A 23,903-nucleotide genomic window follows, 5' to 3' on the forward strand; every position below is an offset into this window, starting at 1 on the left:
TATTAGATTTCATGTCATGTCAAATGTAAATATGCTTAATGACATAAGAATTTTCCTATTAGTAAAGTCCTAATAGTAAGTCCTGTGAGTATGTCTCCCTAACTGAGCCTAAATAAACTAGATTGATAAAGCAAGATAAATATATAAATAATAAAAAAATTATTAAATTAAATTTAACAAAAATATAATTCAGTTAAAATACTTGAATAACATAAAACTATCTTAACAGTATTATAAAAAATTATTTTAGTTGTTTTCATGATACAAAATTTTTTCTGCACCTAAATTATTAAATTAAGAAATTTCAATTTTAAAGCTTTTATAAAAATGATATCCATTTTGATTGAGTTTTTTTGTTCACTGTTTTTTTGTTGGAAACTTCCTGTAAAGTGTAAAAATTTCTTTAATGCACTAACGAGATAGCCAAGTGCATTCTGCATGAGCATTTTATCGAGGCAAGTTTAAAAATTAAATTCATACATATAGAATAAAAAGACCTTCTCTTTAACAAAAATATTATTCTATTTGCAAAAGCGAAATTAATTTATAAAGCTCTCAACTGTCACGAAAAAAAAATCAAACATTTGAAATAAAACGATTCACTTTCGAATTGCAAACTTTTTTAACCAAAAGTGTCCCTAACTTCAAGTTGATGTAAATTTCATCAAATATCAATTTAAACAACCATAACACATTGTTCACTTATAGAAAAGCAAAAAATATCCTTTTTGTCAAATCAACTGTTTCTGAAATGAGCTTTAACAAGTCTTTTGAGACTATTTTCTTTATCCAAATTCTTTATTATTATTCGGATCCTTTCACATAATTCAGCCCTGCAGTTCTAAATTTAGACTAAAGAATTCAATAATTATCAGTTTTTTTCCTTAAATATGAAATCCCACTAGCCTCGAATAATTGTTATATTTTTCCTTGTTAGACACATGATTACTTGTGATCTTCAGTGTGATTTATTTATGTTCTGTTGATAAACAATTTAAAGAAGGTATAAAATGGGTAATATAACAATTATATTATTTACGCTTATTTTGTTATTTTTTGACGCATTTTTTTGGAGATGAATTTCCTTTTGATAAATATTTTTATAGCATTTTTTTTAAAATAAAAATATGTTTTGAGTGCAAAAACACGTTTTTTTATGCATAATAAAACTGAAATTTTTTTTCTCTCTCAAAATGTTTAGGGAACCCTTAAAGCCTATGTTTGTTTCATTCACCCTCAACAGGTTTCATTCAATTCAAAACGGAGCTATTATGGTCCGGTCTATTCTCACAGATTGCTTGTTTTTTGCTTGTTATTTTTATCCTTTTTGTTATTTTCATCCTTTATGTTTATCTTTTATTTATTTGATACTTCTTAATTTTAGTCATACCTGAAATAATTGTTGTCTTTTTGCTCCTATAATCAAAATTATGTTAGGCCAAATTTATTTTCTTAGCGAATAAAGCTCTGCTAAATGTTGATTTGAGTTATTAAACTTTTTATATTTAGATGAAGTCTCATTAAAGCATTGTATTGGTCAAATGGTTCAACTAATATTTGTCACAGTTCTTTGCAACGTGACCAACATTCCTAGCGAATATTATCCACAATTACATCCTACTAATTAATATACACATTGTAGTCTTTACACTTAGTCACTCTGAAAGCATAAACTATTGGAATATCTTCAACAATTATGTACAGATATGATTTGTATACGCACTTTTATACATGGAATTTTTATTATGTTATAAAATTTCTGCCAAGTTTTATGTGTTATTTTTATAAAAATACAAAGAAAGAAGCTATTCAGTATAAAATTTTTTAGAAATGGCTAAAATGAGAAATTGTTGCCTCGTATTGATTCTAAGTAATATTTATGAATAAAAAAAATACTTACATTCCAATTTCTTCTAAAATATCATAATAATCATAAACACTCGATGTTTTGATACCAACTGCTTGTGGAATGTATTTGTCCATATTAAACACTGAAAAAGAGAAAAAGTTAATAAAGAACTTCCAAACTCTAAATGAAAATGAAACCACTTATCTAAGCAAAGCTGAAGAAACTATTGTTAAAAAGCAATGGCATGCATCATATACTACTCTCCTCCAGCTAGTATTATTACTATTATATGCTGGTTTATATATTATCCGACTAGTATATACTCGTATTAATTAAGGACAATGAAATATACATTTCAAGTTTTTTTAATCAATTGAAGAATCTAATATATATATAAACATTAAAAATTACATGGATTCCATATATAATAGTATAAGTACTAGTGGTTTAGTATAGTAGAGGGTAATAGTAAACGTTTTGGTTTAATAATAAAGAGTAAACTACTTTTTTCCATTTATTTTAATATAAAAGAGCTTTAAGTTGAGTGGTATCAAAGTTTGTAAGTTGATTCGAAATTTCTCAATTTTCTGGTAAATTTATTATTTTTTATTTTAATTTTATTTTTAGTTCTTTGTTCCTACTTTTTGATTTATGTAGGTTCAAAAAATCCCTTTTCCTACGAATACTAATTTAATTCTTAAAATAATCGCTATGAAAAATCGAAAGACTTGGAGTATCGTAAATATAGAGGTTATAAAAAATGTTATGCTCTAAACATCTGATACATTTCATTAATGATTAAATAATTTTTCTTTTTAAAAAAAATATATAATATTTACCATAAGAAACCTTTGTTAACATAATGGTAAGCCCTTTAGTATCTTACTTTGAAAACGTTATAAATTGCACTTCCAAATTCTTTAGATCATTTATCTAAAAAATGTGGCTTCATATTTCCCTAGATACTTACTTAGAGTTATGTCTAATAATACGTAATTGTTAATTATCTTTAGCTGGTACTCATTAAAAACTTAATTGATAACTGCAGAAACAAAAAAAGTTTTAGAATTATGCTCTAGTTTTGATTTCTAAACCAAATTACACCCTATTTATCCTCCTTTAATTTTGGAAATTCATTCCAAATACTGATCATAATACTGTTTTTTTTCAGTTGCCCCCTACATTTTAAAAACGAAGATCCGTTAAAAAAAAATATGTATTCAGGTAAATTAAGACATTGAATTCATGAACTATTAGGGTCGAATACCGCTTCATAAATGGTGAAATGGGTTTAAAAGTGTGTTTCTCACTTAGTTGAGCACAATTTTAACTACACTTATCCATTAACATTTTCATGTCCATCTTTTGTTATACTTACCAAACTGGTCATAATTTGAAACCACACCTTCTGATTTACCCCGAATTTTCTTCCCATACGCATCCACTAGAAATAAACACAAATTATAAATCCACTATTATGCAAAGTTAAATATCTAAAGAAATTTGCAAAATAATATAGCTTACCCAATTTCTTTTTGGCTTTTTCTTTCTGGGATTCTAAGATAAAAAAAAATCAATCAAATTCACATACTCTTACGAATTCTAAAATACAATTTTCAAACTGAAACAAGATATATAAAACAGTTTATTACAAAATTCATTCTTTACGATTTTTAATCACACTCTTTCCAATGAGCATACACATTTTTTTAAAAATCTTTTTTAAAAAATGAAAAAACGAGAGACACCATCTTGTGCACTTTGAGGAGTTTCCACAAATCAATAACACGTAAAATCGATTCTTCCCGAGAGTTATTAAACAGTGAAGCTGAACGGGTGAAAAACTGTTTCTGTCCAGGCGTAAACAAGAAGAAAACTACAGCGAACAATATGAGTGAAAAAGTATGGATCGTTCCCGATTTTCAAAATTAAATTTATTAAAAATTATAAATTTTGTATTTTAAGGGATGTAAATATATGTTTAGCGTGTATAATTTTTTTTTTCGATTTCTTTCGAAATTTTCAAACTTTTTTCCATATAATCAGTTTCCATGACCTTCTTTCTAATACGTCTTCTGCTCTTAGTTTCAATTTATATTCCTTCCCTCATTTGGTAAAACAATATAGTTTTGGATTTTATTTCACATTTCAAAACCTTCATAGAATCAAACTCTTAAAAGAAAGTTGTTTATTGGTAGAACCGGGTAAAAAGAAAATACTTGGTCTAAATTAAATTTCGTAAATAAAATTTTGTAAATTAAATCTAGTAAATTAAATTTAATAAATAAAGACTATTTTCCCTCTTCGGCATAAATAACTAAAAATGCGAGGGCACTCAAAGAAATCATAAAAGCAAGTAGTTAGTGGAAGACACTGTTTGTGGTGCTCCATCGTTACCCTTAGTGGCGACGGAAAATTTCATGATTTGCTGTAACCCTTTGAAGAAAAAAAACTTGTATTATACTTTTCTTGTCTGAAATATTTCTTCTTTCCTTGTGTTATCCATTGTTGTCTTTCGAATTTAAACTATGTGGTTTTTGTATTTATCCCAAAGTATATTAATAATCAAAACTGGCTACCTAGAATAATGAATTTACATGTATTTTCCGTATTGAAATGGCAGTTTAATAAGTTTCGCATTTCTTATTGAAGTGGAGTGTAGGATGAGAAAAAAAATGAAATTATCATGTTTTTTGTAAAGTCAAGGGAGCTCCAAAATAAGGAAAGTGTGACAATCCATCTCTTATTGCAAACTATTTGATTCTGAATTATTAGAGATGAAAGTAGAATTTATCATAAGTAAAAACTCATCAAAGTTTACAATAATTTCTCCATAGAGAGATGACCAACAGGAAAACAAGATTCATTAGCATAAAAAAGAACGGAAGAAAAACGGACCAATATGAATAAATTTTTTAATCTAATTTTCACGTTCTAGGACTCAGTCTCAATGATATAAGGAGTTGATCGCCAATATGCTATTTAATTACTGCAAGCGAAATCTGATACACGTCCTATGAATAATCATAATTTTTTCCTCCGATGAATTCGGATATCTGACCCCCATAATAAAGGGGGTGGCCACAATCTAAGAAATATGGCCCCGCTAGTCAGTTCAGGAGAGAGGTCCACTGTTTGGACTCCTTTATGTAAATTTTATTTTTTGCGTATTTCACTGTAACTCTGTAACTTTTTACGTGAATTGCAAATTTCTCGCACTTAGTTATAAAATTAGTTTATAATTCCATGCAAAAAATAGATTTTGGTAAATGTTTGTTACTTTTTATTATTCAATAATGGTCAAAAAAAATTTGAATTGTAAGGTATAAAATTTTTTACACCCTATTAAAGAATGTATTTTAACCCGGTATAGTATAAAATTTGAGTGAAATCGGAAGATTAGTTACTGAGATATCTTTAAAAAGTTGAATTTTTGGGGGTCTAAAATCTCAATCCGTCGAAAAGAACGTATTTTTATTCAAAGAAAGTACGTTTTTGTGTCTGATTCTGTATCGCCTGGAAAAATTAATTAGCCTATTTGAAATGACACCTTCGAGTCATGAGGATTGAGTTCTAGAACGTGAAGATCCGATAATTGTATCAAAAATTATGAAGGGTGGTCCCATTTTTATTCTGGCGCACTTTACATAAGTAAGCAACAGAACTCTCTGTCCACTTTTTACATTAAATTTTCTTATTTAAGGCCTCACATACCTTTTAATAGGTAAAAAATGAGAGAAAACGAGCAATTTTCAATCATCTGCCAATTTTATAATAATTATTCTAAAAATACCAAATTTTGAAATATGACACTATACATAGTCTACATTTTGAAAACAATGCAAAAAATTTTTTCAAAAATTAAGAAATTTCTTAATTAATTGAAATTTTAATTCAATAAAATTTTTCTGTTTTTATTTGCGCGCAAGCTTCTGGAAAAAGTTTACATAATATTTGCTTGATTTTTTTTGTGAGTATAGAAATATATGGTAAAACTAAAATGACGAAGAATGAACAAATAACTTTACTTTTTTCTCAATGCAAAAATTTTTTTAAAATTTATTAAAAAATTTTAACAAAAAAAATTGCTATTTCATTTTTTTAAATGTCAATACATTAATCCCACCTTCAAATGGCTTCGTTAATTTATAGAAACAGGTATTTGAGACCTGCTGTAAAAATTTTGTGCAATTCTAATCAATAGTTTTCGAGATATTGTGCGCGCAAGGTGTAAAAATAGCATTTTGAGATAAATGAGTTTAAACACAAAACAGGACATATTTTATTAAAGAAAATGTATGACTTATTTTTTCGATAACTTTTGATCTAATGTGAATTTTTTTATGCTTTTTTTTTCCAAATTTTCAGAAAGATCCATAGAATAGAATGAAATATTATTAAAAAAATCGTTTATGAAAATTATCGTTATGAATCGTTATTAAAAGGTATGTGAGGCCTTAAGCTTCCTCTGCCAACCTTTGTATTTCTTAACAATCCTGTGTATACAGTTGAACTACCATAAGATATGATAAACATTTAAAAACAACATAGAAATAATCGATTTTGCTGATAACTTAAATAATTTCATGAATCATTTTTGTTATTAAATGTACTTTCGATTTATTTTAATGAAGAAAAAAAATCGCAAATAAATTAATGATCCTACATCTGCAAAAGCCTACAAAGTGTGAGAGTCTAATGTGTAATAATTTATTTTATTTGCGGCCTATGTTTTATTTTGATAACCTAATTACAGGTTATGTGGACATTTTTTTCTCTCTATTTTCTCACAGTCTCAACACATAAGCGAGAGGTGACTTAAATAGCTTCCTTCATTGGATATTTTGCAGCACGTGATTGCATCAATAAAATGATTATTGAACACTCATAAATAGTGATGTGCTTCAATAGAGTATTAAATGTCACTTACGTTGCGTCATGATGGGATCTGAAGAATCACTTGGATCACTTCTGCCGAAAACATTTTCTGCATAAACTCTGAACCTGTATTCTTTGTTGGGATTCAGACCCGTTACCTGGTGAAGGGTCAACCTGAAAACCATAAAAAGTCACTCTTTTGAAAGTTTTTATCTCAAACGAGTGATAAAATAGTTTAATCTTGTTCTAACCACAATTTTCTTTAAGAATTCGTCAAATAATTCTTCTATGATTAAAAATCTCCTTTATCTTGTGAAACAACACATTCATTTATGTAAACTCAACGCTGGTTTCACTATTAATCACTTCGCTAGTTTTGCAATTCCAAATTCAAGCCCTCATATATATATGTAAAATGATGCAGTCGGACCGAGCTGGAAAACAGACACAGGATTTGAATGAAAGCAGAAGTCATTCTTTGTTGAGTAGAGAGCGAGAAGTGTGTAGTTTACTTCATCGACGATCAGTCTTTTTGGTAGGGAAAATCTTGCAAAAAATCCGAAATGTCAATTAGGGAAAAGAGGGAAATCTTAGAAATCACTATGAAATAGGTCGAGTGATTCTCACGGAGATTAAAGGGAAAAATGCCTTTATTTAAATTTAGGCATATTTGGGCCAAAAATAGATTTAAGAACAGGATGTGGCTTTTAAAAGTGTGAGATAGCATTTCGATTTGAATAATTAATTAGGATTTGTTTTATAGCGAAGAAGTTGACATAAAAAGATTAATAGAAGCTTTTATGTTATATATATATATATATATATATATATATATATATATATATATATATATATATATATATATATATATATATATATATATATATATATATATATATATATATATATATATATATATATATATATATATATATATATATATATATATATATATATATATATATATATATATATATATATATATATATATATATATATATAAACTGCTGTTTATAGAAAATGCAACACCATGAAAGAATCATCAGAATCAAATGAAATTTAATGCAGAAACGACTTGTACTGATACAAATAAATGATGAAATTTTCAAAACAAAAGAAACAAATTAAGCGTCCGAAATCAGTATTTGGTGCAGCCACCACGCGCTGCAATAAGTGCTGCTATACGACGTGGCATGGAGTAAAACAGATGTTGAATATCTGCTTGAGGAAGAGAATTCCATATCGCTTGTATGCGCAACCAAAGTTCGTCTTTGGAAACTGCAGGACGCGGATCACGAGTGAGACGCCGACCAACCATATCCCACACGTGCTCAATAGGCGACATATCCGGCGAATAAGCAGGCCAAGGAAGAAGTTGCATGCGTTGTGCTGAACAGAAGTCTCTAACAGTCCGCGCAACATGTGGGCATGCATTATCCTGCTGAAAGATAGCTCCAGGGATGCCTTGAAGGAAAGGAACGACTTCGGGCTGTAGCACTTCACGGACGTATCTGTTGCTATTGAGATTACCCTCAATTCGTATCAAATTGGATCGTCCATGATACGAAATCGCACCCCAGACCATAACTCCGGGTGTTCGACCACTATGTCGTTCAATAATACACTCAGGAAGGCAGCGTTGACCGGCATAACGTCTAACACGAACACGGCCATCATGGGTCCACAAATTGAAGCGTGATTCATCTGAAAAGACAACTTGGTGCCAATCAGCTCGCCAGTCTCTGTGCTCAAGAGCCCACTGCCGACGCAGCCGTCGATGATCCGCCGTGAGGGGAATCCTGTATAATGGCACCCTTGCACGCAATCCACGGCGCAGCAGACGACGACGAATTGACGAAGCCGACAATTGTACACCTGTAGCAGTAGACCAATGTGCTGCCAGCTGCCTGGAGGAAGCTGTGCGATCATTCACCGCCATGCGGAGCAGGTGTCGATCATCGCGCTCTGACGTCACCTTCTGTCGTCCAGTGCCTGTTTTTCGAGTTGTTCGGTGCTCGTCGGTCCACTGCTTCCAAACTCGCATCACTGTGGAACTGTTCCGCTGCATACGAGCTGCTATTGCGCGATAGGAAAATCCTCCTTCTCGAAGGCCGATTATCCTCCCTCGTTCAAACTCCGTAAGTTGCTTGAATTTCTTATTCTTCCGTCGTGGAGGCATACTCAGGTCTCACTAAACGTTTGCCACTAACAAATAATCATAGACTATTTTCAACGTCCCGCTACAGCACTTTATTTATACGCTTTCAGCATCAATTCAGAGGGCGCTGCGCGCGCCACGCACGCGCGATGGCTCTGAAACTTTATTAATTTGCATAATATCCTATAATTGACATTTGCTGCGAATTTCATTTGATTCTGATGATTCCTTCATGGTGTTGCATTTTCTACAAACAGCAGTTTATATATATATATATATATATATATATATATATATATATATATATATATATATATATATATATATATATATATATATATATATATATATATATATATATATATATATATATATATATATATATATATATATATATATATATATATATATGCGTGTGTGTACGCACATATCGTATTGTTGTTTGTGTTGATAACATAGTTATTCAAAAGGAATTGCAGTCATGGAGTACAGAAATTGTGACAATATTACAAACTTCATTGACTTCAAAACAAATTGATGATGGCAATAATCGAGCTCAAAAATACTTACCCATTGTCAAGAAGGAGAGGAAAAAATTTAATTTTAAACAGAAAGCGTAAAATTATCACCGAAAATCTAGAAAAATAAAGATGAAAAAATAAACTAGATAAAGAACTGTGATCGAGAGAAACAAATCAGGGCAAAATGCATCTGCACGTGCTATTGAGAGAAGGGGAGGATCTCATTTCGTTAATAAGGGCATTCCTATGAATGAATAAGGATTCCAATGCATCAAAATGGGCTGACGTCGATAGAGTGTAAATTTTAGCACTGTCGAAATTTAATTTTAACTATTTGAGGCAATGTCACGATAACGGATATCTTTTGTCTAAATTTTAAAGCGTACACTAACGCAGCAAAATATGTGGCCTTGCTGATTGGATCTCTATGAGCCTCACAATTAATTTTTGTAAATAAAATCGCAGATAACTTTAAAACGGAATACGCTTTAAGTGAGGAATAAATAACTGACCTTGTGTTTCCACATCTGACCCAGCTGGTCATGGGTGTCTCTTGCCTCTCAAGGATGTAGTTGTGTATCTGAGAGCCACCATCCCAGGCAGGAGCCTTCCAGGAGAGCGTGACGGAGTCATCTGTCACTCTCTGCACCGTCACGTTCCTTGGTTTGTCAGGACGGTCTGCAGTTAAAATAAAAATTAGCATTTTAATGAACTCAATTATTTAATGGAAATATTGTAAACTAAATTTTTCGAAAAATTTTCCTTTTAATTTCTAGTAAAATACAGAACAAGTCAAATAAATTATTTAAAAAAAACAGACGATAATTTTGGAACTTCTCGGAGTTTTTCAGCACAAAGAAATACATAAAGAGTTTCCACTTAGATGTTTGAACAATAATGCTGTGCTTTAATGTTAGAATAATAATTCTTTGACGTCATCACAACGCGTATCTTAAAGTTTCTCCTTTTTCAACTGCCTACAACACCCTCTAGCAACGTTTTATTATCTAATGTCTCTGCCATATTTTCATTTATTAGTGAATGATTATGAGAATTACATTAATATCACAATATAACATCACGGTGGAATGGAATATTTCTCTGAGTGAGGCTAATTTTAAAGTTGTGTTTTTTCTTGCTCCATTTCAATAAAATTTATTCATTAAATAAAGTGATAGGGAGCAGACATGTGGCAGGGGTCTGAACTATAGTAGAATCAATTAGAAATTTGATTTAGTCTCATTAGAAAATAGAAAATACAATTTAAAAATCATATTAACTTATTAAGCCTTATTTAAAATACATATAAAACAAATTTCATCCTCCAAAATCATGAGCACTTCTCATTCTTTTAAAAAAAAATATATTTTTCATTTCACGTTTTGATAATGGCATTGCATTATTTTTCTTGCTTTTGTCCGCATCGTTAAATTTTATTTTTAAAAGTGTTGGCAAGCCGCCACCAAGAAAGAAAGAATGTTCTTCTTTTACTTGGCAAAATTTTCTTCCAATTCAACGAAATAAAATTTAGTTAATATAAGTAAAAATCTCATTTAGACAATAGAGTGTCTTAAGAAAATCGAAGCTACTAAATATAGGTAATTTTTTTTCTCAACTATATACAAACATAGCATTGAATTCATGTTTATATTATCTACAGGCTATATTATATTTACCACTATATTTCGATATATACTCAAATTTTAAACTCTAATAAAAATACGAGCATGTAAGAAATAAGAGAAATAAAAAAGTTACCTTATTGACATATAAAGTACCTAAGATAAATTCAAAATAAAATATAAATGCTTCATTAACTTAAGAATTTTAGTAAGCATTCTACTAACACCACCTGCACTTGGAATATATTTTCTTAAAACTCAAATAACATATTAATAAAAAAAAGTTAATCTTGAAAAAGTAAAATATTTTCTTAGAAATAAGGCAAGTTAATTACGTAAAATATGTAAATAAGTTGATATTGCAAAATTGCATAAATTTAGCAAGTATCTACCCTTTATTATAATTATTTTTCATCTACTCCTTGTTTATATGGTGATTTATCTTCCCTCGACACTCAATTTAGTAAGCTTTGTTTTTCTTTATTAAAATTCCAATCCAAAGATTCAGACCTAGAATGTTCTAAAAATAACACTCTTCTGCCATTTTTAGTTCTTCAATACTTTTTTAATCCATATTCTGATACTTTAATTTCATGTATCCAACTTTTCTTCAACTTCTTTCAAGAGGAAAAAAAATTGTAATGTTTGAAAAACGTATATTGTTTGGAGATGAAATATAATCCAGCTCTTTAGAGGAGAACAAGCATCAAATGATGCACTTTTTGCATCTCAATTGTTGTGGCGTTCCTCAAAGTCTAGCCAGGAAAGAAAAAAAAAAACATATGATCGTAGTGGTGGCATTAATCTGATCATATTGTTTTTCTTATTTTTTTAAAAATCTTATTATTATTTTATATATATATATTTTGCTGGAATATCATTTGATTCTTATCCATTATTTAATATTTTTGTTAGTGAGAAAATAAATATAAACAAATTATCGAATTGGTTTTAAAATAATGAAAAAGTTTTTCTTTTTACATTTTTATTAATGTGCTGGTAGTTATTCAGTAGTTTAAGAATTTGTTTCTGGATATGATCCCAGATAAATTTACCCTTTGATCAAGAATTGTTTTTAAAACAATACATTCGATTCTGGTATTAGAAAAAAAAATCTAACGGAAGAAATGTTCTGTTTTTCAATGAGATTTTAATATTGTATTATTCACAGTGTCACAAATCCAATTTTTTTTTATCTATTTCTTTACTTATCTTTTGATAAGGAAGGTGTTTATAATAAAAACTTAGTTGCAATCATCTAGAATATTAAAAAGAAAGATTGTGCCTCCAATGACCGTCATGTTGTGTGTGTGTGTGTGTGTGTGTTTGCAACAAGCAAATTTTGGACAGTTCTAAAAATCATTCAAAAATGTCACTTATTCCGCTCAGGTTTGAAAAATCAGTCTTTTCTCATTGGCTTAATATTCAATCATTAAATGAAACTGTAGGTGGTTCTGTTTTTTAATTATGTAAGAGATAATATCAGTGATGTTTTCAAGCTTACACCTCGATTTTATAAAAAAAAGGAGTTTTAATTTCATTCTATATGCATTCTTTTATTCATTCCTATGTTCTTTTTTTACTAAGTTGAAGTATTTCTTATTCTTTATGCCTCCACTTAAGTCTTTATCTTTTTTTTTATTTTTATTCAAAAGTGCAAATTCTTCCTCAAAGTAATTATTTTTCTTTTAATTTTTATACAAAATTTGTTTTTTTCGCATTCAGATTACTAGTATTTTGCATTCAGATGAATCACCATTTTTCTCACACATTGAAATTTTCTCCTTCCCCTTTCTTTAATTTCGATTTATAAATCTGTGTGTGGGGGAAAACAATTGAGAGATAAACAGGCATATGTTAAGGTAAAAACCCCCGTTAAATTCTAGAATTTCTCCAAAGTGACTTTTTTTTTTAAACTAGTTTTTACCAAAGTGGTAAAAACTTTGGTACGTATTACGAGGATTATGAGTGACCAAGCTTTGATAAATCTTCCAGTAAAATGTACGATATTCCAGCTTTTTTAGTATGGTTTGTCTAAGCTAAGAACTCCTCCCGCCACAAAATGTGAGGCCGTCTGGTGCTATGGAAAGAAAGGTGCATTTTAGGGAGGGTAGCTTCACTCTAGGACTAACACAATAAACCGAAGAGATTTCTTTTCTGTCGCCGACCTGATCCGAAACAGTGATCTCGCACCCCTACTTGAAATAGAAAATATCTCGTAACCATAGTCACCGCCATAGGTCCAGACGAATTTCTGGGGAAGTTCTTATTTTAGACAAACTACAATCCATATCTGTTTGCAAATACATCATACCACTGATTTGAACGTTGATGATGGCAGAGTCCGTTCCCAGTTCATTCTCAGCCGTCAATCTGTAGGGTCCGTTGTCATCCGTATTGACATCTCGTATGACCAGTATGGTATGTCTCTCCCCTACTATGATGTCATAGTGTCCACCTTTTTCGATTGTCTCTTCGTTTCTGCTCCACTTGAGACTGGGTTTAGGGAATCCCGTGAAAGGAATCTTCAGTTGAATGTTTTCTCCTTTCTCAAACTGTGCAAGATCACGGAATCTCGGTGGAACATTGATGTGAGGTGGCTCTGAAAATAAAACAAAGAATTCAGTATTTATGTCTCAATCGATATTCAGTATTTTATAATTTTTATCACAACCCCAGGAGAACACTTGGATTAGGTGAAGGATGAAACTAACCCCCCCATTTGCGTTACAGGGAGAGAAAAAACCTCTTTGCTCAAAAACAAGGGGATTTTAACCTAAGATATCACTGAGAATAGTCTGTCCAGCGATCAAATTGAGGTCCTCATTGGGAGGGGACAGAGTGGCCTATTTTCTGAAGTCTGATGATCCAAAGACATGATTTTGTTCCTATGAAGAGAGCCCGCGGACAAAGTCGTGAAAATAATGCTTGGACTTTGGCGAACAACTGAAAATGTCGTACGTTCGGTAGATATGATCAGGGACCAGCTAGCTTAATTGGGGTGGCACGGGGCAAAACCTTCTTCAGAGCCTACATCAGTAATGATGAATCGAACTTCATGGAGGTATTTAAATTTTTCGCCTCATTATAGATACATAAAAAGAAATTTTACTACAACATGAAATAGCTATAAAAAGTCCCTTTTCCTAAAATGGTCAGACGAAGTATCGTTCTGTCCGTTTTATTGATTTTCTGACAATTCTATGTTCATTATATCGAATGTAATTTTCTGATGGGCCGTTTTTTGTTCAACAATGGCTTAACTGGTTGTTAACTTTGTCATCCAGCTGCGGAAAATTTATATCTTTGCTGACATTTGGGCGGAAGTTTTTCACAATGATGATGGCTCAATGAAGCCAATCAAAAGCCCATATTTTTGTAAACATATCACAAAATACGATAGGAAAAATACAGGCTTTTCACTGGCCAAATTTGTCCATCGTCATTGCGAAAATTTAGCTGAATTTTTTGCGTTCATACTATAGATTAATGAAGAAGTTAACATAAAACTGATGGATTTTTCACTGTACTGATATTTTGTTTAAAAAAAGGTTCATTAAAGAAGGAAATGTAAAATAAACTTTCTATACAAAATGGGAGCCCCCTCTGATGTGGAAGCCCGGGGCAACTGTCCCGTTTGCCCCTGCATTAGTCAGGCTCTGGATATGGTTCTTTCTTCTTTTACTATGGGGAACATATATTACTGAAAAACTTCATTAATCGAACAATCAAATGACAGTCTAAAAAATATTTGGAAAGGAATAATAATTGCTGGAAAACAAATTGGCTGTCGGTGTGAGAATCATAATTCTTATCTTGATTCGCTTCCCTTTTAGTTGTTTGTGAAATACTTAAAGTAGACAAGTATGAATCAGCCATTATCAGGTGATACTATACAGCTTTATTGCCCTAATTAAAATTTTTCTGAATCTTTCCCTATCTTTATTCTCATTTAGTATTGAACAGACGTTTTGGTCATTTTGAGATTTTATTTTATAACAGGCGTTCAACAGATAACCCAATTTACCAATCTCGAACAACAGACTTCTTGGATCGGGGCAAACTAGCAATTTTGATTTATGTTACATAAGGAGAAAAACCACCCATGGTTAGTTCGACTGCGAGAGTGTTTTTAACAAAAGCTGTTACAGAGTATTCATTATCAATTCTTTATAATTGTGAACCCAACTCAGACTTCGGAAAGACTAGAGTGAGAGACTTACTCATGATAAGTAGTTCAGCTCTGGAAGTTCTGACACCTCCCTTGTTGTGAGCCCTGCAGCTGTATTCATCAGCATCTTCTCCATACACCTCACTTATACCGAGGATGAAGGTACTTCCTTCCTTCAGTAGGGTGTACTTACCAGTACCTTCAAAGATTTCCCTCACACCTTTATACCTGTGACAAAACAAGCATCCATTTTAGATTCGAATAGCTATAATGAACGATTACAACTAATTTTTAATAATGCGCATCTAAGTATACATAAAACATCTTTGAAAGAAAATTGTAAAATACTTTTTTAAACCTACAATAAATTATCTTCAAAATCATTTATATACTTTAAGGATTATTCACTGATTTCATAATTTTATTTAAGTCGCTCTAGATCTCCACAACGAGCTACATTCATTGAGGAGGATCCAAAGACTCCTCTCTGTAGAAGGGATGATTTGCTCTTTGATCACCCACTGACCCAGTGGAAAATATCTACTGGGATTAGTTCACAATCAGAACATACATTTTTAAAAACATTACGTTAGACGAATAGAGTTCAAAGTCAAGAGAGGTTCTCCCACTAGCCTCCATCCCTCTTTTTTTTGAAATACTTTTATTTTTGAATTTTCCAAACATAACTTCTCAAAACCTAATGTAATGATCTTTTTTCCACATTTCTAGATAGAATTTTTCATTTTTTTAAAACCTTTTTTAATTTTATAAATTGTATGCTTTTTGGAAAATCTGCAAGGTGGAACAAAGAATATAACTACAGTGGAGCATCGTTTATACGACGGCGAAGGGACCACCGAAAAACGTCGTATAAACGATAACGTCGTATAATCGATTTTTACTTCTAAAACTGAAACTAACTCTGTTTTCAGTTAACTTTAATGTTTAGCGTGTTGATTTGCATAAATTTCTAAATTAGACAAAGCAAAACAAACAAATAACCAAAGGAGAAAAATTGCAGTGAGCCATTTGAATGTATGTTACCTTTAATTATATTTTCTTGCTATTATTCTCTACAATGCTTTGAATAGCGAGTTGAAGTTACTGCTTTCTATGATGCAATTTTAAATTTCTAATCACGGCCAAATCTAATGGCTGAAGCGCACTTGTGCAATTTGCAGGATAAAAAAGAGAGCTTTTACATTTTCCAAAATAATTAGTATCGATGGGTGCGCTGGACATTGGTCGATGAATAGCAACATTTTTCGTTTTTTCCTCTTCATAACATTGTCTAGTTTTTTCAGTCATCTAGTAAAAATTACGGTCGTCATCCAAGCATTCTTGTTGACACCCTTTTCTGTATGTTGGCAAATTCCGCCCTTTTTTTAAAATACACAAGAAAGAATAAAAAATTAAATAAAGAACAAAATCTAAAAATCGACGTATAACCGATTCTGTGCGTCGTATAAACGATATATTTTTACATTAAAATGAATAGGAATGATTTGGGACCACACTAAAATGTCGTATAAATGTAAACGTCGTATAAGTGATCGTCGTATAAACGATGCTCCACTGTATTTCTAAGTTATAAATCAGATTTGGAACTTTAATGAATAAAACGAGACCCACAACAATCTCAGAGTTAAAAAAAATAAAGTCGAAACTGATGAGTACCATGTGACGGTCGGCTTTGGATTTCCAACTACGGTGCACGTGAACTGAGCATTTTTGTTTTCGTGGCACAAAACATTCTTCAAAGGTGTTGTGAATTCCGGTGGGACGGGAGCTGCAAAGCAAAATAAATAAATCACTCTTTAAGAAGGCACCATTATTCAGTGACGACACGTGTGAACGATCATTTTACCATTGGGGTCGACCATCTTGACTGGACGTTCGGTGAGGGCAGGGGGACTCGAACCCGCTTCATTGTAAGCAAACACCCGGAATTCGTACTGACGATCCTCTATCAGATTGATGATGTTGATCTGTGTGGTGTGGCAGGGAGAGAGATTCACTTTCTGCCAAGTATTGGTGCCCGTCTCCTGCTTCTCTATCCAGTACCCCAGTACTCTCGAATCCTCTGGCTTCGTCCACGAAAGATTGACGAAATCACCCCCCACTTCCGTCACTTTGGGAGTGCCGGGGGCACCGGGAGGATCTAAGAATTCAAATAATAGAACACGTTATAAAATTCTCATGAAGAACAGAACAAAACACAAAGAGACCATTAAATATTACCGAAGGGCAGTTTGGCAATGATGGGGTTGATTCCTTCAAGAGGAGGACTATGGCCATTTTCATTGACCGCCATCACGCGGAAGAGATACTCGCTGTTTTCTGTCAGACCCTGAACTGTAAATGTTGTGTCCTGCGAATAGCATTCATTATTATTAATAGTATGTCATGTGCAGCAGATAATTATTCATTATTATTTACGATTAAGATATCATTATATTACGATAAGGGAATGATGATATTAGCAGTGATTATTTCTGTTGTTGTTGTTAATTTACGTCGCACTAGAGCTGCACAATGGGCTATTGGCGACGGTCTGGAAAACATCCCGGAGGATGGTCCGAAGACATGCCATCACAATTTTGATCCTCTGCGGAGGGGATGGCACCCCCGCTTCTGTAGCCCGACAACCTGCGCGCGAAGTCGAGCACTTTACGGTAGCACAGTTTAACGAGAACCAATACCGCACACCCTCGGTCCCTACGCAGACTGATCCAAGTGGTCACCCACCCGCACACTGACCGTAGCCAGTGATGCGTGACTTCGGTGATCTGCTGGGAACCGTGTCCTAACGATCAGTCCACTGCGGGACAGCAGCGATTAATAACTACGATTTTTAGTAAACACATCAAACGGTTATTATTGTAGGGGGCGTAGCCAAATCTTTCTACGAAAAATAAGCACCTTTAAGTACTTTTTAAGCACTCTATACTTTAAGAAAAGCAAAATAATAAGAATAATAAGACATGATCATGATAAGATAACTATTTTCTGACAAAGAACTCTTTTCTTGATTGTATTAGCCATTATAAAATGAGATTTTTCGGTTTGATATCAAAGGGTGGAAAATGAAGCCTCAGTTTGGAGAATATCTTGCGGCAGAGTTGCACATGAGAGTGCAATAATCTCATCGAACCCAGCTCAGTCGAAGCAGACTTGCAAGTTATTTTATCAAGCATGTGAAATGATGGGCGCTTTCATACGAACCGACGGTACACCGAAATAGATTCTCGTTAAATGAATTGTGAAAACGTTGAATAGAACAATACGAAAAGCACGCTTTTGCATAATACGTGCCGAAAATCGGCATGGTAAAGAAAAAAAAAATCTCATTTTCGGAAAGGGAAAATGAAGCACTTTAAAAAAATACCCAATGAAATAAAGCATCTTTAAGGGCTTTTAAGACGAAAATCAAAAATAAGCACCATTAAACACTTTTTAAAAACGCTACGCACCATGTATTAATAATTAGACCAAATTTATTTTTCTATGTGCTATGATAACAAATATGATGTTAAGTTAAAAAAAGGGTTACGAGAATTTTTAATATGCTTTAATCGTTCAATATGTTTTATTTATCAAGTCCTATCAACTGTGGAATGATAATTGTTCTGAGTTCAAACATTGTCCCATAATAAATTGTGTGCAATCTGAAAAAGCTGTTGGATTGATTACTATGTTGTTTCTATTGGATTGACTTTAGTAAAATACATGAGAGAAAAGCATCGTATGATATAAAATTTAAGGTTCAGATGGACACAAAACTATGTTTTGAATAGAGCAGTTGTGTACATTTAATAAAATTGGATTTTTGAACTTACAAAAGCATTTTATTGCTTTTATAAATTCAAATCAATCTTTAGATAAAATGATTCGAAAAGGTATATGGCAGGCTCGTAAATCACTCCATTTCCTTCTCTTGCCAAATGCGACATTGACCCTACTAAAACAAAAAAAGACTTAAATAATAAAAAGGGTTCAGCATCCATACTTTTAAACGAAAAGGTTTGTAGCAAAAGGTATGTACTGTTCTATTTTTTTGTTGGTGTCTGCTTTTGCACGTAATTGCATTTTATAATTTTTCTTAAAAAATCTAAAAAATACTTTCTAAATACTAATTCATTATATTAGTATTTAGAACAATAAAGATCAACCTTAACTATAAAGAATTAAATAAAAATCATTCATAATAGTTGAAGAAGATTTAATTTTGAAGTGGATGTAAAACATTTTTTTTGACACACGTGCAAGAGAAAAATACTTACAAGCAAAGTTTTGTTTAAAAATATTATCTTTAGATTTGAAAACGATGCAGCCCTATAAATGTTAATTATGAATTACAATAGTGAGGACATTACTCAAGATTCAATTAACCGACCCATAAAACACTGGGACAAGTTTTATAATTGATTTCAAAAAGCTTTTGATTCATTCGTAAAATAAAACATTCAATTTCATGGACAAAATTCGGACACGATGTGAACTAATCTATAGTAGACACAGTGCCGCGTGCAGAGAACGCTCATAAAAGTATGGCGATAAGCGGCAAATCTACTGTAAAGTCATTGGCAAAATGGGTGTTGTTTTGGGTTTGATGGTGTGGACGAAGAGTAATAGTAGATAGTGCTCATGCGTCGCCGTTGCAAGCTTTGCTATGGCGACCGCTGCTGTTCGATCATTTTGTTAGAATTCTTTTTTTTCACTCTTAATTTTGTTACGCATTAAGTGGGTGAGTTTATTTTTGAGATAGGGGACCAGAGAAATCCCACAAATACTTCTTGAGTTGTGAATAAAAGGAAATTTAATCATTTGAACAATATATTTAAAAAAAATTAGACAACAACCATTTTGCCTGTGGGTCACCTGTGATCACAATTTTTTTTCAAAATATTTTTAGACTTCAGAGTATCTTAACCCTTAAATCAGGGCTCGAAAAAACTCAGAAATTTTACCCGTCCCCGAGGACGGTTTGTCCAACAATGCACCTGTCCTCCTTTGAAACTAACCCGTCGCTTCGAAATAAATAAAAATATAATTTTCTCCTATTTATTACAAACATTTATATAAATTGCACAATGAATTAGTCGTTACTAGGATTACATTATACAGTAATAAAAAAAATACTAGGTTATACTAATACTAATAGTAACCTAGTATTTCTTTTATGAAATAATTTAAATGACAAGGGTCAAGTTATCTGGAATGTCAATTTATCCGAGGGTACTGCGTTTTTTAAATGAATGAAATATGACGTTTGCCAGTTCCACAATCAAGCCAATGATTTACAGAGGTTTCTGAACAGAAATCCGAAAGGGGTTTTCCATTTAGGTAGATGTTCATAATTGCTTTTAAAGCTTCTTGTTTAAGACCAGTACGTATTGTGTTTTTTTGTAAGTTTATTGCTGTAAAGCCCCTTTCAACCGCTGCAATACTCCCAGACAGAGAAAACATCAATATATGCGAAGTATGTTGCTGTATTGTGGGTCATTTTGCTGCCTTGTAACTTACAAGACTGTTTGTAAGATAACAAAAATTGAAAATGTATCACGAACACTGTTTTTCGAGCCCTGCCTTAAATAGAGCAACGAAAAATCAAGGTTAATTCATGATGGATAAATGTGTTTATAAGTTTATATCGCTCTATTAGTGTATAGCAGAATGTAGGTAACCTTGCAGTAGCTGACAGCTATCACCCATTGGTTGTGAGTTGTTTCTTTCCTCTCTATCATATAGTGAGTGATTTTACATCCCCCGTCGTATTCCGGGGGGTTCCATGCCAGGGTGGCCGTGTGCTGGCTGATGTCGCTCACCTCCAAGGGACCGATGGGAGGACCAGGGAGACCTGCGACACACAATAAATGGATTGAGAATGGTGAGGGGAGAAAAAAAAGAATTTTTTAGAAATTAAGAGAGATATATTACCGGTGACAAAGAGTGAGAAGGTAGCTTCGGCAGATCCGCTGTCATTCTTGACTGTCAGTTTGTATTTCCCGACGTCATTCTTTGAGATGTCCTTAAAGTAAATGATGACGTAGTCGTCGAACACCGTGTACTTGATGTGATCGTCGTTCTCTTTCACCTCGAATCCCTCCTTGTGCAAGAAGACGTCGAAGGGTGAAGTGCCAGAGAAATAGATTTTCACTTTTCCGTTTTCTTTTTCGGGAAAGAGGACTTCTGTGGGGCATCTTTCGATTCTGGGTGCGGCTATTCAAGAAAGAGAATCTTCATTTATTTCGCATCACATTTAACAAACCGTCACTCTGTCCAGTAGGATCAAGATTCTGATTTTATAGTAATTCTTGAATTTAGTCCAATATTATGTACAGTCCCTAGCCAAACGATTAGACGCACTGTAAGATTCTATGCAAAATCTTAATGATCAGGTGATACTCTATACAGCTTTATTGTTTTCAAACGACTGTTTGCACTTGTTTACGGTCCTGTATCCATGGGTTACATTAGACGATATATCATATAAATTCGACGATTGGATACACGAGACGATGTATTATATAAATTCGACGATTGGATACACGAGACGATATATCATATAAATTCGACGATTGGATACACGAGACGATATATCATATAAATTCGACGATTGGATACACGAGACGATATATCATATAAATTCGACGATTGGATACACGAGACGATATATCATATAAATTCGACGATTGGATACACGAGACGATATATCATATAAATTCGACGATTGGATACACGAGACGATATATCATATAAATTCGACGATTGGATACACGAGACGATATATCATATAAATTCGACGATTGGATACACGAGACGATATATCATATAAATTCGATGATTGGATACACGAGACGATATATCATATAAATTCGACGATTGGATACACGAGACGATGTATCATATAAATTCGACGATTGGATACACGAGACGATATATCATATAAATTCGACGATTGGATACACGAGACGATATATCATATAAATTCGACGATTGGATACACGAGACGATATATCATATAAATTCGACGATTGGATACACGAGACGATATATCATATAAATTCGACGATTGGATACACGAGACGATGTATTATATAAATTCGACGATTGGATACACGAGACGATATATCATATAAATTCGACGATTGGATACACGAGACGATATATCATATAAATTCGACGATTGGATACATTAGACGATATATTATATAAATATAGAATATTTATTATATCAAATTATATAACGCACTGAAGGTTTTTTTAATAATGAAAAGTTTTGCACGAGGTTATAAGTGATACTTTTACATTTAGACACACATGTAATGAGTTTTTTTATTCATGAGATAATTAATATACTTCCTGTTTGTATTTATTTTGAACGTATTGCATTACAATGTTAACCAACAGATACACGAACATAAAAAAGTGCAAACCGGTTTAAGCAGCGTACAAACTATAAAGCTGTATAGTATCACCTGATCATTTAGATCTTATAGAGGGCGTCTAATAGTTTGGCCAGGGACTGTAGGACATCTATATTCATAAAATGAAGAGTCCCTCCATTTGTGAAGAAGGCAACTTTAGTCTATGATTCTACAAATGGTTTAAAAATTTCGTTCAGATCATTCGGGAAAGACGTTCACTGGCTTAGACATATAAATTAAAATGCCGACAAGTCTGTCATTTTGAAGACAGAATCAGTGATGTTTGCTTGCTTATAATTCATATTCATCAAAAAAGGAGTTACCTTATTGTGTATTTACTTATTTATTTTATCTCAGAATGTTCAATGAGAACGTTGTAGCATGAGAAAACTACGTCAACAAATCTAAAGTCACGTGTTTAATTTGTTTATGATTTTGATAAAAAAAAGATTTTTACATCAAACTAAATACAATTTAAAAATAACGATGTTTGAAATTTTAAAAAAAAAAGTTTTTCACTTGAAAACTTTATAAATGGTGAAATAGCACTTATTGGTTTAGGAGAAAGAAGAAAAAAATAGTGATATTCTTACAGATGCCAAAATTGCTTTATTATTTTCGCATGTAATACATTTCTAATAAATTTTCACAGAAAAGAAATTATTTAAAAATAAAACGAACTAAAAAAAACAATCCTTCAGTTCACCTTTTCTGGTTCATCTAAAAGTTAACCTCTTTGTAAGAGAAAAAAAAAATTAAGATAGCGATCATGTAGAAATGATTTAAAAAAAATATCAATTTTCAAATTCGCAGCAACAGATTTACCTTCCTTCAGAAATGAAATTCATAAACTTAGCCTGATTTTCAGTAAATTCATTTTACTACAGTACTATAAAAAGATATCTTTTTTTCCCTTCAATTCTTACTATTAGTTCACCTTCTATCTTGTTCAAATTTTCAATATTTAATAAAAGAATTCATACATACAAGTTCAAATACATTTTTTAAAACTTGGATGACACTCTATGTTATAGTTTTTTTTAAAAATATTCGTTAAATTTAATTAATTATAGTTTTATATTGGAGAAGTTGTAATCTAATATAAATAATTCTCTTACGTGGCTCCCAAATTTTGCCTGTATTTCTTTTCCGCCGGTGGCAACGCTTGCTTTGTTTTGTGTACGTTACTATTTCTCTTACACGGCGAATCAACCAATGATTGCCACTAAAAATGTCACATGCCAAATCTAACTGAGGTGGCTCAACATATAGCA

At 32.1% G+C, this 23,903-nt stretch overlaps 1 protein-coding gene across 9 annotated transcripts in view; it reads right to left on the minus strand.

The window, feature by feature from the left end:
* LOC107453633 (twitchin) overlaps positions 1 to 23,903 on the minus strand; it is a 264,438-nt gene that overhangs the window by 37,132 nt on the left and 203,403 nt on the right. For all 9 annotated transcript variants that reach the window (XM_087158572.1, XM_087158571.1, XM_087158570.1 and 6 more), the window contains 12 exons: positions 21,140 to 21,421; positions 20,887 to 21,059; positions 17,441 to 17,570; positions 17,067 to 17,360; positions 16,877 to 16,988; positions 15,252 to 15,427; positions 13,343 to 13,630; positions 9,919 to 10,084; positions 6,780 to 6,901; positions 3,374 to 3,406; positions 3,228 to 3,293; positions 1,901 to 1,991 (listed from right to left, as the gene is read on the minus strand). In XM_087158572.1, coding sequence (XP_087014698.1) covers positions 1,901 to 1,991; positions 3,228 to 3,293; positions 3,374 to 3,406; positions 6,780 to 6,901; positions 9,919 to 10,084; positions 13,343 to 13,630; positions 15,252 to 15,427; positions 16,877 to 16,988; positions 17,067 to 17,360; positions 17,441 to 17,570; positions 20,887 to 21,059; positions 21,140 to 21,421 — 1,933 coding nt within the window. The remainder of the gene's footprint in view (positions 1 to 1,900; positions 1,992 to 3,227; positions 3,294 to 3,373; positions 3,407 to 6,779; positions 6,902 to 9,918; positions 10,085 to 13,342; positions 13,631 to 15,251; positions 15,428 to 16,876; positions 16,989 to 17,066; positions 17,361 to 17,440; positions 17,571 to 20,886; positions 21,060 to 21,139; positions 21,422 to 23,903) is intronic.

Source organism: Parasteatoda tepidariorum, chromosome 3, assembly GCF_982258835.1.
Source record: "Parasteatoda tepidariorum strain Cologne lab strain chromosome 3, Ptep-v5.0, whole genome shotgun sequence".
Taxonomy (NCBI): Eukaryota; Metazoa; Arthropoda; class Arachnida; order Araneae; family Theridiidae; genus Parasteatoda; species Parasteatoda tepidariorum.